The sequence below is a fragment of the Oncorhynchus mykiss genome, chromosome 1, assembly GCF_013265735.2.
Source record: "Oncorhynchus mykiss isolate Arlee chromosome 1, USDA_OmykA_1.1, whole genome shotgun sequence".
Classification (NCBI taxonomy): Eukaryota; Metazoa; Chordata; class Actinopteri; order Salmoniformes; family Salmonidae; genus Oncorhynchus; species Oncorhynchus mykiss.
This window is the reverse complement of record NC_048565.1, coordinates 1,123,352-1,141,084: the sequence shown is the minus strand read 5'-3', so window position 1 is coordinate 1,141,084 and position 17,733 is coordinate 1,123,352. Positions and strand designations below refer to the sequence as shown.

The following is a 17,733-nucleotide window of genomic DNA, read 5'->3' as shown; positions in this document are numbered from 1 at the left end:
ACCACCAACCAACATCTATATACCACTATTACATACCACCAACCAACATCTATATACCACTATTACATACCACCAACCAACATCTATATACCACTATTACATATCACCATCTATATAAAACTATTACATACCACCAACCAACATCTATATACCACTATTACATACCACCAACATCTATATACCACTATTACATACCACCACCATCTATATACCACTATTACATACCACCATCTATATACCACTATTACATACCACCAACCAACATCTATATACCACTATTACATACCACCATCTATATACCACTATTACATACCACCAACCAACATCTATATACCACTATTACATACCACCATCTATATACCACTATTACATACCACCAACCAACATCTATATACCACTATTACATACCACCATCTATATACCACTATTACATACCACCAACCAACATCTATATACCACTATTATATACCACCAACCAACATCTATATACCACTATTACATACCACCAACATCTATATACCACTATTACATACCACCACCATCTATATACCACTATTACATACCACCACCATCTATATACCACTATTACATACCACCAACATCTATATACCACTATTACATACCACCACCATCTATATACCACTATTACACACCACCACCATCTATATACCACTATTACATACCACCATCTATATACCACTATTACATACCACCAACCAACATCTATATACCACTATTACATATCACCATCTATATATACCACTATTACATACCACCAACCAACATCTAAATACCACTATTACATACCACCAACCAACATCTATATATCACTATTACATACCACCATCTAGATACCACTATTACATACCACCAACCAACATCTATATACCACTATTACATATCACCATCTATATACCACTATTACATACCACAAACCAACATCTATATACCACTATTACATACCACCAACATCTATATACCACTATTACATACCACCACCATCTATATACCACTATTACATACCACCATCTATATACCACTATTACATACCACCAACCATCATCTATATACCACTATTACATACCACCAACCAACATCTATATACCACTATTACATACCACCACCATCTATATACCACTATTACATACCACCAACATCTATATACCACTATTACATACCACCACCATCTATATACCACTATTACACACCACCATCTATATACCACTATTACATACCACCATCTATATACCACTATTACATACCACCAACCAACATCTATATACCACTATTACATATCACCATCTATATACCACTATTACATACCACCACCATCTAACATCTATATACCACTATTACATACCACCAACCAACATCTATATACCACTATTACATACCACCAACCAACATCTATATACCACTATTACACACCACCAACATCTATATACCACTATTACATACCACCATCTATATACCACTATTACATACCACAAACATCTATATACCACTATTAATACCGCCGACATCTATATACCACTATTACATACCACCATCTATATACCACTATTAATACCACCAACTATGTACCACTATTACCCACCACCATCTAACATCTATACACCAATATTACACACCACCATATATATACCACTATTACACACCATCTATATACCACTATTAATACCACCAACTATATACCACTATTACATACCACCATCTATATACCACTATTACATACCACCATCTATATACCACTATTACATACCACCATCTATATACCACTATTACATACCACCATCTATATACCACTATTAATACCACCAACTATATACCACTATTACATACCACCATCTATATACCACTATTACACACCACCAACTATATACCACTATTACATACCACCATCTATATACCACTATTACATACCACCATCAATATACCACTATTAATACCACCATCTATCTATCTACCACTATTACACACCACCATCTATATACCACTATTAATACCACCGACATCTATATACCACTATTACACACCACCAACTATATACCACTATTACACACCACCAACATCTATATACCACTATTACATACAACCATCTATATACCACTATTACATACCAACATCTATATACCACTATTAATACCACCAACTATATACCACTATTACATACCACCAACCAACATCTATATACCACTATTAATACCACCAACTGTACCACTGTTAGATAACACCAACTATAAAAATAACTACCATCAACTAGCATCTACAGTTGAAGTCAGAAATGTACATATTCTTATGTTGGAGCCATTAAACATACACATTAAAGCTCGTTTTTCAACCACTCCTCACATTTCTTGTTAACAAACTATAGTTTTGGCAAGTCGGTTAGGACATCTACTTTGTCATCTACAAGTCATTTTTCCAACAATTGTTTACAAAGAGATTATTTCACGTATAATTCACTGAATCACAATTCCAGTGTTCCAGAAGTGTGCATACACTAAGTTGAGTGTGCATACACTAAGTTGAGTGTGCATATTCTAAGTTGAGTGTGCATACACTAAGTTGAGTGTGCATACACTAAGTTGAGTGTGCGTACACTAAGTTGAGTGTGCATATTCTAAGTTAAGTGTGCATATTCTAAATTGATTGTGCATATTCTAAGTTGAGTGTGCATATTCTAAGTTGAGTGTGCATATTCTAAGTTGAGTGTGCATACACTAAGTTGAGTGTGCATATTCTAAGTTGAGTGTGCATATTCTAAGTTGAGTGTGCATATTCTAAGTTGAGTGTGCATTTAAACAGATTTGAAAATTCCAGAAAATGGTGTCATGGCTTTAGATATCAAGCCCTGACCTTAGTTATCTTAGTTTTCTTTATAATTTGGTTAGGTCAGGGTGTGACAAGGGTGGTTTGTGTGGTTTTGTATTGTCTAGGGGTTTTTGTATGTTTATGGGTTTACTTAGTCTATGTGTTTATATGTCTATGGTTGCCTAGATTGGTTCTCAATCAAAGGCAGCTGTTTATCGTTGTCTCTGATTGGGGACCATATTTAGGTAGCCATATTCCTTGGATAGTTTGTGGGTTGTTATTCTATGTTTAGTTGCCTGTTCTGCACTAGCCATATTGCTTCACTGTTCCTTGATCTTTTCAGTGTTCTCTCTTTAATTAAAGAGTTATGTTCGCTTACCACGCTGCGCCTTGGTCTCCTCATTACGACGACCGTGACATTAGAAGCTTCTGATAGGCTAATTGACATAATTTCTATAATTTAGTCCAAACAACTACCTCTCCCCCTACTGTATTTATTTATTTAGCTCCTTTGCACCCCATTATTTCTCTCTCTACTTTGCATATTCTTCCACTGCAAATCTACCAATCCAGTGTTTCACTTGCTATATTGTATTTACTTCGCCACCATGGCCTTTTTTTTTGCCTTTACCTCCCTTATCTCACCTCATTTGCTCACATTGTATATAGACTTGTTTATGCTGTACTATTGACTGTATGTTTGTAACTCCGTGTTGTTGTATGTGTCGAACTGCTATGCTTTATCTTGGCCAGGTCGCAATTGTAAATGAGAACTTGTTCTCAACTTGCCTACCTGGTTAAATAAATAAGTAAAAATACAAATTTGAGCCAATTGGAGGTGTACCTGTGGATGTACTGTATTTCAAGGCCTACCTTCAAATTCAGTGCCTCTTTGCTTGACATCACGGGAAAATCTAAAGAAATTAGAATAAAAATGGTAGACCTCCACAAGTCTGGTTCATCCTCGGGAGCAATTTCCAAATGCCTGAAGTTACCACGTTCATCTGTACAATAGTATGCACATATAAACACCATGGGACAATGCAGCTGTCATACTGCTCAGGAAGGAGACGCGTTCTGTCTCCTAGAGATGAACGTACTTTGATGCGAAAAGTGCAGATCAATCCCAGAACAACAGCAAAGGACCTTGTGAAGATGCTGGAGGAAACAGGTACAAAAGTATCTATATCCACTGTAAAACGAGTCCTATATTGACGTAACCTGAAAGGCCGCTCAGCAACATCTGCTAACCATGTATATGTGACCAATAACATCTGCTAACCATGTATATGTGACCAATAACATCTGCTAACCATGTGTATGTGACCAATAACATCTGCTAACCATGTGTATGTGACCAATAACATCTGCTGACCATGTGTATGTGACCAATAACATCTGCTAACCATGTGACCAATAACATCTGCTAACCATGTGACCAATAACATCTGCTGACCATGTGTATGTGACCAATAACATCTGCTAACCATGTGACCATTAACATCTGCTGACCATGTGTATGTGACCAATAACATCTGCTAACCATGTGACCAATAACATCTGCTGACCATGTGTATGTGACCAATAACATCTGCTAACCATGTGTATGTGACCAATAACATCTGCTGACCATGTGTATGTGACCAATAGCATCTGCTAACCATGTGTATGTGACCAATAACATCTGCTAACCATGTCTATGTGACCAATAACATCTACTAACCATGTGTATGTGACCAATAACATCTGCTAACCATGTGTATGTGACCAATAACATCTGCTAACCATGTGTATGTGACCAATAACATCTGCTAACCATGTGTATGTGACCAATAACATTTGCTAACCATGTGTAAGTGACCAATAACATCTGCTAACCATGTGTATGTGACCAATAACATCTGCTAACCATGTGTATGTGACCAATAACATCTGCTAACCATGTGTAAGTGACCAATAACATCTGCTAACCATGTGTATGTGACCAATAACATTTGCTAACCATGTGTAAGTGACCAATAACATCTGCTAACCATGTGTATGTGACCAATAACATTTGCTAACCATGTGTATGTGACCAATAACATCTGCTAACCATGTGTATGTGACCAATAACATCTGCTAACCACGTGTATGTGACCAATAACATCTGCTAACCATGTGTATGTGACCAATAACATCTGCTAACCATGTGTATGTGACCAATAACATCTGCTAACCATGTGTATGTGACCAGTAACATTTGATTTGATTTAAAGCTGGATTCAAGCATTAAAGCAAATTACCCCAAAACAACTATTAGTTGTGCTTGTCATAAGGACTCATGCATTTGACCTGTTTTAGCATGGACATTGCCAATGAGGGCTTGCACCATTTTAAAGTTGTCAACTGGGTGGGGATTCTTAAGAGCTGGGAGAAATCTGCCAATGAAGAAAATGTACTACTTTAAAATGGAAATGGCCTCAATGGCGCTGCCCATGCTGTGACATACTTAATGACATACAAAGATGAGTCCTGGGTCTCTTATTGCCTGTTCTCCATATGCATGTCTGCCCACTCATTGGCTAGAAGGATCCCACCTGACCTCTTCTGCCTTCCATCTATGAGGGCATGTCATTTTCATTGTTAAGAGCGGTCACTCAAATATGTTGTCAATATAACAGACAATCTTGGACTTCATCCACTAGGGATGAAGGAAACAACTTACCAGGGAAGGACTAAACGCACTCCTCAATGAATGATACATTAGTTACATTACAGCTTAAAAGTGATTCAATTGTTTTTTCCACCCTCATTTTTTAAAATGTATTTTATTTCTCCTTTATTTAGCCAGGTAGGCTAGATCACCTTTATTTAACAAGTTAGGCTAGTTGAGAACACCTTTATTTAACCAGGTAGGCTAGTTGAGAACACCTTTATTTAACCAGGTAGGCCAGTTGAGAACAAGTTCTCATTTACAACTGTGACCTGGCCAAGATAAAGCAAAGCAGTGCGACACAGACACACAGTTACAAATGGAATAAACAATAAACAAGCCAATAACACAATAAACAAGTCAATGACACAGTAGAAAAAAGAAAGTCTATATACATTGTGTGCAAAAGGCATGAAGAGGTAGGCAATAAATAGGCCATAGGAGCGAAATTACAATTTAGCAGATTAACACTGGAGTGATAAATGAGCAGATGATGATGTAGAGATGTAGAGATATTAAGTTAAGATATAAAGATATAAAGACATAAGATATAGATATAAAGTAAATAAAATAAACAGTATGGGAATGAGATAGGTAAATTGGGTGGGCTATTTACAGATGGACTATGTACAGCTGCAGCGATCGGTAAACTGCTCAGATAGTTGATGCTTAAAGTTGGTGAGGGAAATAAACTTCAGCGATTTTTGCAATTCGTTCCAGTCACAGGCAGCAGAGAACTGGAAGGAAAGGCGGCCAAATGAGGTGTTGGCTTTAGGGATGATCAGTGAGATATACCTGCTGGAACGTCAATCTACATACAACAATATCCCATGACAAAGCAAAAACAAGTTTTTAGAAATGTTTTCAGATGTATATACATTTTTATTAAATATCACATTTACATAAATATCCAAACGACTCAAATCTTCATGGGTATTTATTGTTTATTTTACCTTTATTTAAGTAGGCAAGTCAGTTAAGAACAACATTCATATTTTCAATGACGGCCTGGGAACAGTGGGTTAACTGCCTGTTCAGGGGCAGAACGACAGATTTGTACCTTGTCAGCTCGGGGGTTTGAACTTGCAACCATTCTGGTTACTAGTCCAACGCTCTAACCACTAGGCTAGAATGATGGAGACCACAGTGTTCTTGGGGACCTTCAATGCTGCAGACATTTTTTAGTACCCTTCCCCAGATCTGTGCCTCGACACAATCCTGTCTAGGAGCTCTAAGGCAATTCCTTCGACCTCATGGCTTGGTTTTTGTTGACATGCACTGTCAACTGTGGGACCTTTATATAGACGTGTGTGTGCCTTTCCAAATAATGTCCAATCAATTGAATTTACCACAGGTGGACTCCAATCAAGTTGTAGAAACATCTCAAGGATGATCAATGGAAACAGGATGCACCTGAGCTCCATTTCGAGTCTCATAGCAAAGGGTAGGAATATTTATGTAAATAAGGTATCTGCTTTTTATTTAAAGATTTGCTAACATTTATAGACCCGTTATTGTTTTGTCATTATGGGGTATTGCGTGTAGATTGATGAGGAAAACAAATGATGCAATCCCTTTTAGAATAAGGCTGTAACGTAATAAATAAAAAGTGAACGTGACTGAATAGTTTCCACGGTAACATGATATTGTGTAATAATGTGACCAGGTTTGATTGAATATTTAGTTAATGTTTATTATCCGTACATTTCAATGAACTAAACTAACACCAGGGAGATACGAGAGAGATTTAAACATGCATTATTATGATATTCTGGATTGACAGTAGTTCAATTAACAAATATACAAATGCAAAACAATTCAAAAATAATCTCACCAGAAATCAAAATCCAATAAAACCCAAACAAATGTAAATCCGTAGTTGTAAAACACTAAACAGCAGGATTGTGCAGGAAGCCTACATATGGATGACAACACCATAAAACAGCTTCAAAATCAACAATATTTACAAGCAGTCACACATCTGTAATACTTCTGAGACTCTGGATTGTCTTGAGGGCATTGAGGAGGAGCATCCATGATTTAGGAGAAGGGATAGACCCTTCACACACGCTCTGTTTCTCCACTAGCAACGGGGAGAGTGTGACATCCTTATTCACCAGTCTTGTGTGCTATGAAGTCAGAACAACAACAGTCACAACTAAAGTGTATGCATCCCAAATGCCACTCTATTCCCTATAGGGCCAAAACTAGTGCACTTTGAAGGGAAGAGGATGCCATTTGGGGGGGGGGGTCTGGTGGTCGGGGGGAGCGAAGGGTCTGGTGGGCGAGCAGAAAGAGATGTTCTTCTCTCAGCACTGTTCAAAGCCAGCCATCAGAGACAGGGCAAGGGACTCCACTATTAGAGAGAAGAGAGAAAAGACCGTCAGGACACCCCTCACAGCAGACGCCCCTCACAGCAGACGCCCCTCACAGCAGACGCCCCTCACAGCAGACGCCCCTCACAGCAGACGCCCCTCACAGCAGACGCCCCTCACAGCAGACGCCCCTCACAGCAGACACCACTCAGACAAACATCTTAATTTAACAGATCAGTGTGGAACTTACAGTGTGGAAATGACCCGCGGCAGACAGCTTTGTTCAGTATAGTCACCAGGAACATGTGACAGTTCTTGAAATCAGATTCCATCTTATCAATGGATTCGATCCTGGAAACGACAGAGGAACACAATTTTCAAGGTTCATTTAAATCAAATTTGATTTGTGACATGCGGCAAAATACAAAAAGGTACCTTTATTTTATTTCACCTTTATTTAACCAGGTAGGCTAGTTGAGAACAAGTTCTCATTTACAACTGTGACCTGGCCAAGATAAATCAAAGCAGTGAGATACACATTAAATAAACAAACATACAGTCAATAACACAATAGAAAAATCTATGTACAGTGTGTAGGGGAAATATAGTAAGATTAGGGAGGTAAGGTAATAAATAGGGCCATAGTGGCGAAGTAATCAATTTAGCAGATTAACACTGGAGTGATAGATGTCAAGATGATGATGTGCAAGTAGAGATACTGGGGTGCAACAGAGCAAAAATAAATAACGAGGGGATGAGGTAGTTGGATGGACTATTTACAGATGTGTACAGGTGCAGTAAGCTGCTCTGACAGCATACTTATTTTCCACCAAAATGTGCAAATAAATTCATTAAAAATCCTACAATGTGATTTTCTGGATTTTTGTCCCTCATTTTGTCTGTCGTAGTTGAAGTGTACCTATGATGAAAATTACAGGCCTCTCTCATCTTTTTAAGTGGGAGAACTTGCACAATTGGTGGCTGACTAAATATTTTTTTTGCCCCACTGTATATCTTAAAATCTGTGAAGGTTATTTAATAGTTTTTACAAAAGCTATTTAAATTTAAGGACATAAATACCCTGACCAGAGGATAAACATATCTTCAAATTTCTGTTTAGGTTATTTAAATAGTTTAATATTTAGTTTTTAATTTAACGGCATCACCAGCTACGTTCCAATCGCTGGAAGGAGGAAAACAATCGCAACAAATTGGACTCGCCGTTGTTTCCAGGCATCGTAAGGTGAGTACAGCGACGATTCTTACACTAAATAGCAGAATAACATTCATTGTAAAATTGAAAAGCAAAGACCATCAGTGGTCCTTCGAGACAGATATACACTCTACTTAACAGAAACACATGAGATTGATTTTAATCATGGATGATTTCTCTAATAAATGACACCACTCACTTCCACGCTCCAAAGCCAACCTGCCAGCGGTCTGAGAAGATGAGGACCAGATTGAGAACCTTCATGATCGCCTCCTTCACAAAGCTCACCTGGAGACGAAACATCCCCAGTTACATTATGAAAACTAACATTAAATAATGTGATGCGTTCTGAATGCTCCAGTGTTGATCTCTGCAGGGGTTCTGTGTTTTCTTTAGCAGGACTGCATCACCTTCCCTCATGAGATGGAACATTTCTCCATGGGGAGAGTGGGACAGCTTCACTTACTCATGGGGGACAGCTATACCTCTTAGGAGGGCAGGTATACATCTAGCAGGACATGTATACATCTAGCAGGACAGGTATACATCTAGCAGGACAGGTGTACATCTAGCAGACAGGTATACATCTAGCAGACAGGTATACATCTAGCAGACAGGTATACATCTAGCAGACAGGTATACATCTAGCAGACAGGTATACATCTAGCGGACAGGTATACATCTAGCGGACAGGTATACATCTAGCGGACAGGTATACATCTAGCGGACAGGTATACATCTAGCGGACAGGTATACATCTAGCGGACAGGTATACATCTAGCGGACAGGTATACATCTAGCGGACAGGTATACATCTAGCGGACAGGTATACATCTAGCGGACAGGTATACATCTAGCGGACAGGTATACATCTAGCGGACAGGTATACATCTAGCGGACAGGTATACATCTAGCGGACAGGTACACATCTAGCGGACAGGTACACATCTAGCGGACAGGTACACATCTAGCGGACAGGTACACATCTAGCGGACAGGTACACATCTAGCGGACAGGTACACATCTAGCGGACAGGTATACATCTAGCGGACAGGTATACATCTAGCGGACAGGTATACATCTAGCGGACAGGTATACATCTAGCGGACAGGTATCTGTAGCAAAGGTAGACCAGTATCTAGTAGTACAGCTATCGAGTGGACAGGTATTGTCAAACATCTAGTAGTACAGCTATCAAGTGGACAGGTATTGTCAAACATCTCATTCCAATATTATGGGCATTAATATGGAGTTGGTCCCTCCTTTGTTGCTATAACAGCCTCCACTCTTGTGGGATGGCTTTCCACTATGTTGGACATGTGCACTATAAGAGCTCAGTGACCATCAACATGGGTAACACCTTCATAGGATGCTACCTTTCCAACAAGTAATTTCGATTAAATTTCTGCCCTGCTGGAGCTGCCCAGGTCAACAGTAAGTGCAGTTATTGTGAAGTGGAAACGTAAAGGAGCATCAACGGCTCAGCTGCAAAGTGGTAGGCCACACAAGCTCACAGAACGGTACCACCGAATGCTGCAGCACTTAAGAATAGTCTGTCCTCGGTTGCAACACTCACTATTGAGTTCCAAACTGCCACTGGAAGCAACGTCAGCACAAGAACTGTTCGTCTGGAGCTTCATGAAATGGGTTTCCGTGGCCGAGCAGCCGCACACAAGCCTAAGATCACCATTCTCAATGCCAAGCGTCGGCTGGAGTGGTGTAAAGCTCGCAGCCATTGGAGCCGTGGAAACACGTTCTCTGGAGTGATGAATCACGCTTCACCATCTGGCAGTCCGAAGGACAAATCTGGGTTTGGCCGATGCCAGGAGAACGCTACCTGCCCCAATGCATAGTGCCAACTGTAAAGTTTGGTGGAGGAGGAATGATAGTCTGGGGCTGTTTTTCATGGTTCGGGTCCCTTAGTTCCAGTGAAGGGAAATCTTAACGCTACAGCATACAATGACATTCTAGATGATTCTGTGCTTCCAACTTTGTGGCAACAGTTTGGGGAAGGACCTTTCCTGTTTCAGCATGACAATGGCCCCGTGCACAAAGCCTGGTCCGTACATAAATGGTTTGTCGAGATCGGTGTGGAAGAACTTGACTGGCCTGCACAGAGCCCTGACCTCAACCCCATCAAAACCTTTGAGATGAATTGGAACGCCGACTGCGAGCCAGGCCTAATCGTCCAACATCAGTGCTCGACCTCACTAATGCTCGTGGCTGAATGGAAGCAAGTCCCCTCAGCAATGTTCCAACATCTAATGGAAAGCCTTTCCAGAAGGATGCTTGTTATAGCAGCAAATGGGCACCAATCCACAGGCATTAGCCTATGATTTTGGAATGAGATGTTTGACGAGCAGGTGTCCACATACTGTTGGGTAATATAGTGTATATAGTGGATCAGTATCTATAAGACAGGTATCCATCTTACCTTCTCTCGCAATAGACAACGGTCGTGGATAGTGGACAGGTATCTGTAGTGGATCTTAATCAGCTGGTCCAGGTCTTTAGCCTCCTGGACTTGGTGCTGGAACTCCAGTCCAGTGCTGTGAAGAATCTAACAAGACAGGGATATCGCCAAGTACGATATGGAACGTTTAGATATTGACCAGAAATCTATCTAGACATGTAATATGATTAGAGCTCCATACAGATGCCTGATGGGAAACTTCTGAACTACAACTAACGCGACAACTAGAGCTACACTACAACAGCACTACACCTAGCCTAGCACTACACCTAGCCTAGCACTACACCTAGCCTAGCACTACACCTAGCCTAGCACTACACCTAGCCTAGCACTACACCTAGCCGAGCACTACACCTGGACGAGCACTACACCTAGCCGAGCACTACACCTAGCCGAGCACTACACCTAGCCTAGCACTACACCTAGCCTAGCACTACACCTAGCCTAGCACTACACCTAGCCTAGCACTACACCTAGCCGAGCACTACACCTGGCCGAGCACTACACCTGGCCGAGCACTACACCTGGACGAGCACTACACCTAGCCGAGCACTACACCTAGCCGAGCACTACACCTAGCCGAGCACTACACCTAGCCTAGCACTACACCTAGCCGAGCACTACACCTAGCCTAGCACTACACCTAGCCGAGCACTACACCTGGCCGAGCACTACACCTAGCCGAGCACTACACCTAGCCGAGCACTTCACCTAGCCGAGCACTTCACCTAGCCGAGCACTACACCTAGCCGAGCACTTCACCTAGCCGAGCACTTCACCTAGCCGAGCACTACACCTAGCCGAGCACTACACCTGGCCGAGCACTACACCTAGCCGAGCACTACACCTAGCCTAGCACTACACCTAGCCGAGCACTACACCTAGCCGAGCACTACACCTAGCCGAGCACTACACCTAGCCGAGCACTTCACCTAGCCGAGCACTTCACCTAGCCGAGCACTACACCTAGCCGAGCACTACACCTAGCCGAGCACTTCACCTAGCCGAGCACTTCACCTAGCCGAGCACTTCACCTAGCCGAGCACTTCACCTAGCCGAGCACTTCACCTAGCCGAGCACTTCAACTAGACTAGCACTTCAACTAGACTAGCACTTCAACTAGACTAGCACTTCAACTAGACTAGCACTTCAACTAGAGCTACACTACAACAGCACTACACCTGGACGAGCACTACACCTAGCCGAGCACTACACCTGGCCGAGCACTACACCTAGCCGAGCACTACACCTAGCCGAGCACTACACCTAGCCGAGCACTACACCTAGCCGAGCACTACACCTAGCCTAGCACTACACCTAGCCGAGCACTTCACCTAGCCGAGCACTACACCTAGCCGAGCACTTCACCTAGCCGAGCACTACACCTAGCCGAGCACTTCACCTAGCCGAGCACTACACCTAGCCGAGCACTACACCTAGCCGAGCACTTCACCTAGCCGAGCACTTCACCTAGCCGAGCACTACACCTAGCCGAGCACTTCAACTAGACTAGCACTTCAACTAGACTAGCACTTCAACTAGAGCAACACTACAACAGCACTACAACTAGCCTAGCACTACACCTAGCCTAGCAGTACACCTAGACTGGCACTACACCTAGACTACAACTAGTCTAGTACTGGCTACTTCTATCTCTTCCAATGATGACCTTTGAACTTGACTAGGAGTAATACATGTCCACTTTGTGTCCACTTACTCTAGTCATGTCCACTATGTCTCAGACTTCTTACCCTAGTCATGTTCACGGTCTCGGACAACCTCTTACCCTGGTCACAATGTAGTTGTGGAGGCTGTTGACGAAGTGCATCAGTTTGACCCTAAGCAGAAACATCCTGTGGATCTGCTGGTTGATTGGCTCTTTAGCCTTCACCTCCTCCGGGGTCCCTTCCAACCGCTTAGCTGCTACTGTCAAATCTATAGGAGGAAACAATCCAGCATTAATTAACACCTGTGGTGAGGTCATGACCTTCAGAAATCCCTGATGTTTTGAGAGAATCTTCTTATTTGACCATATATATATATATTTGATTGTGAAGCAGACGGATTACCAGGATGCGCTGACAAGCTGGCAAGTGTCTTCACTGGCATTTTCAACCTCTCCCAGTCCCAGTCTGTAATACCAACATGTTTCAGGCAGACCACTATAGTGCCTGTGCCCAAGAACGCCAAGCTAACCTGTCTAAGTGCCCCGTCTGCACTAACATCTGTAGTCTTGGTTCACATCAACACCAGCATCCCAGAAACCCTGGACCCACTCCAATTCACATGCTGTTTTTTACCATGTGTTTTTCAGTCCAAATTAACGGTTTCTAATAATTGTCCAGTTGCTTATAAAAGGACTTGTTCAGAAATATAGGAACGTTCTGGAATAGATATCTGTTGGAGAAGGAAAACCATCTCTTCCCAGTAGGGATAAGGGGAACGTTCTGGAATAGATCTCTGTTGGAGAAGGAAAACCATCTCTTCCCAGTAGGGATAAGGGAAACGTTCTGGAATATATATCTGTTGGAGAAGGAAAACCATCTTGATGGCATTAACTCTTCCCAGTAGGGATAAGGGAAACGTTCTGGAATAGATATCTGTTAGAGAAGGAAAACCATCTCTTCCCAGTAGGGATAAGGGAAACGTTCTGGAATAGATATCTGTTGGAGAAGGAAAACCATCTCTTCCCAGTAGGGATAAGGGGAACGTTCTGGAATAGATCTCTGTTGGAAAAGGAAAACCATCTCTTCCCAGTAGGGATAAGGGAAACGTTCTGGAATAGATATCTGTTGGAGAAGGAAAACCATCTCTTCCCAGTAGGGATAAGGGAAACGTTCTGGAATAGATATCTGTTGGAGAAGGAAAACCATCTCTTCCCAGTAGGGATAAGGGGAACGTTCTGGAATAGATCTCTGTTGGAGAAGGAAAACCATCTCTTCCCAGTAGGGATAAGGGAAACGTTCTGGAATAGATATCTGTTGGAGAAGGAAAACCATCTCTTCCCAGTAGGGATAAGGGGAACGTTCTGGAATGTGATGGAGAAGGAAAACCATCTTGATGGCATTAACTCTTCCCAGTAGGGATAAGGGGAACGTTCTGGAATAGATATCTGTTGGAGAAGGAAAACCATCTCTTCCCAGTAGGGATAAGGGGAACGTTCTGGAATGTGATGGAGAAGGAAAACCATCTTGATGGCATTAACTCTTCCCAGTAGGGATAAGGGAAACGTTCTGGAATAGATATCTGTTGGAGAAGGAAAACCATCTCTTCCCAGTAGGGATAAGGGGAACGTTCTGGAATGTGATGGAGAAGGAAAACCATCTTGATGGCATTAACTCTTCCCAGTAGGGATAAGGGGAACGTTCTGGAATAGATATCTGTTGGAGAAGGAAAACCATCTCTTCCCAGTAGGGATAAGGGGAACGTTCTGGAATGTGATGGAGAAGGAAAACCATCTTGATGGCATTAACTCTTCCCAGTAGGGATAAGGGGAACGTTCTGGAATAGATATCTGTTGGAGAAGGAAAACCATCTCTTCCCAGTAGGGATAAGGGGAACGTTCTGGAATAGATCTCTGTTGGAGAAGGAAAACCATCTCTTCCCAGTAGGGATAAGGGGAACGTTCTTCAGAACTGTATGTTGGTTTTGAATGGGGGGGAAATTAGCTTAAAATACATAACAGTACAGTTTTGTAATTTTCAATTCCCAGGTAGGGAAACTTTTCTAAGGTCATCTTAAAACAGGAGATATTCTAGTCAAGGGTCCTGTTCTTGAACGGACATCAAATCATTATGTGTTGTTATATGTTTCCTTGTGTCGATTGTCAATAAAGTTTATAAAATTGAGATTCAAAGTGAGAGAAAGACAAGGAGAGAGACAGAGGGGGGAGAGAGAGACAGAGGGGGGAGAGAGAGACAGAGGGGGGAGAGAGAGACAGAGGGGGGAGAGAGACAGAGGGGGGAGAGAGACAGAGGGGGGAGAGTGAGGGGGGAGAAAGAGAGGTGGAGAGAGAGAGAGAGGGGAGAGAGACAGAGGGGGGAGAGTGAGGGGAGAGAAAGAGAGGGGAGAGAGAGAGAGAGGGGAGAGAGAGAAGAGAGAGAGGGGGGGGGGGGGTGCTGGAGAGAGCGAAGAGAGGTGCGGGGCAGAGCGACAGAGACCGAGTAATACTAGACTTACCACTGAATGCCAGCGTGTCCAGACTGTATTTGGCCCATTTGATCTGCAGCAGCAGCAGGAACACCTGGTTGTAGATCCTCTGACACTCTGAGCTGACCACAATGTCAACAGGCCAGGGCACCTTCAGGACAACCCACAAGAGAAACATAGAATCAACTGTTTAGTGCACTAAGTCGCATATTCCTGTGTATTCTGATACCTACAAATGGTTGAATTAACTTGAAAATAGGGAGTGTACTATATAGGGAACAGGGTGCCGTTTGGGGAGGTACACTAGTCACATTTCATCTACTGCAGAGTAAGAGTATAGTGTGGCTGCTGATTCTGATCTTCCCCCTGACCTTTCCCAACCCAGACTAAAGATCTAGAAGCTTCTGTACACCATCTCTGCTTTACTCGTGGAGAACAGGCTGCTCTGGCCAATGAATGGTGCTCCATTTATTCAAGTCAGATCAAAGCTGAATCAATGTCTACAAGATCACACAATGATCGTGTTCTACATAACAGAACCCAATACAATAGCATTGTATTACTACGTTATCATGTAGCCGAAACTCCACAGCCGCGAGCTACTAGGCAAAATACAGAGAGGCTATGCTACAGTTTACCACCATCTGTTCTGTAATAGAGGCTACGCTACAGTTTACCACCATCTGTTCTATAATAGAGGCTATGCTACAGTTTACCACCATCTGTTCTGTAATAGAGGCTATGCTACAGTTTACCACCATCTGTTCTGTAATAGAGGCTATGCTACAGTTTACCACCATCTGTTCTATAATAGAGGCTATGCTACAGTTTACCACCATCTGTTCTATAATAGAGGCTACGCTACAGTTTACCACCATCTGTTCTGTAATAGAGGCTATGCTACAGTTTACCACCATCTGTTCTGTAATAGAGGCTATGCTACAGTTTACCACCATCTGGTCTGTAATAGAGGCTACGCTACAGTTTACCACCATCTGTTCTGTAATAGAGGCTATGCTACAGTTTACCACCATCTGTTCTATAATAGAGGCTATGCTACAGTTTACCACCATCTGTTCTGTAATAGAGGCTATGCTACAGTTTACCACCATCTGTTCTGTAATAGAGGCTATGCTACAGTTTACCACCATCTGTTCTGTAATAGAGGCTATGCTACAGTTTACCACCATCTGTTCTGTAATAGAGGCTATGCTACAGTTTACCACCATCTGTTCTGTAATAGAGGCTACGCTACAGTTTACCACCATCTGTTCTGTAATAGAGGCTATGCTACAGTTTACCACCATCTGTTCTGTAATAGAGGCTATGCTACAGTTTACCACCATCTGTTCTGTAATAGAGGCTATGCTACAGTTTACCACCATCTGTTCTGTAATAGAGGCTATGCTACAGTTTACCACCATCTGTTCTGTAATAGAGGCTATGCTACAGTTTACCACCATCTGTTCTGTAATAGAGGCTATGCTACAGTTTACCACCATCTGTTCTGTAATAGAGGCTACGCTACAGTTTACCACCATCTGTTCTGTAATAGAGGCTATGCTACAGTTTACCACCATCTGTTCTGTAATAGAGGCTATGCTACAGTTTACCACCATCTGTTCTGTAATAGAGGCTATGCTACAGTTTACCACCATCTGTTCTATAATAGAGGCTATGCTACAGTTTACCACCATCTGTTCTGTAATAGAGGCTATGCTACAGTTTACCACCATCTGTTCTATAATAGAGGCTATGCTACAGTTTACCACCATCTGTTCTGTAATAGAGTTTTGGAATAGGTTTCATTTCTCAGAACAAGAATAGACTGATGAGTTTCAGAAGGAAGTTCTTTGTTTCTGGCCATTTTGGGCCTGTTATCGAACCCACAAATGCTGATGCTCCAGATACTCAACTAGTCTAAAGGCCAGTTTTATTGCGTCTTTAATCAGAACAATTGTTTTCGGCTGTGTTAACATAATTGCAAAAGGGTTTTCTAATGATCAATTAGCCTTTTAAAATGCTAAACTTGGATTAGCTAACACAACGTGCCACTGGAACACAGGAGTGATGG

General features: G+C 42.0%; 1 protein-coding gene across 1 annotated transcript in view; it reads right to left on the bottom strand.

Annotated features, from left to right (window-relative positions):
• Positions 1 to 7,176: 7,176 nt before the first annotated feature.
• Positions 7,177 to 17,733, bottom strand: part of tubgcp5 (tubulin, gamma complex associated protein 5) — a 44,513-nt gene continuing 33,956 nt past the window's right edge. The window contains exons 18-23 of the mRNA XM_036978058.1: positions 15,690 to 15,810; positions 13,297 to 13,445; positions 11,472 to 11,597; positions 9,237 to 9,325; positions 8,075 to 8,175; positions 7,177 to 7,865 (exon numbers count right to left, since the gene is read on the bottom strand). Coding sequence (XP_036833953.1) covers positions 7,819 to 7,865; positions 8,075 to 8,175; positions 9,237 to 9,325; positions 11,472 to 11,597; positions 13,297 to 13,445; positions 15,690 to 15,810 — 633 coding nt within the window. The 3' untranslated portion in view covers positions 7,177 to 7,818. The remainder of the gene's footprint in view (positions 7,866 to 8,074; positions 8,176 to 9,236; positions 9,326 to 11,471; positions 11,598 to 13,296; positions 13,446 to 15,689; positions 15,811 to 17,733) is intronic.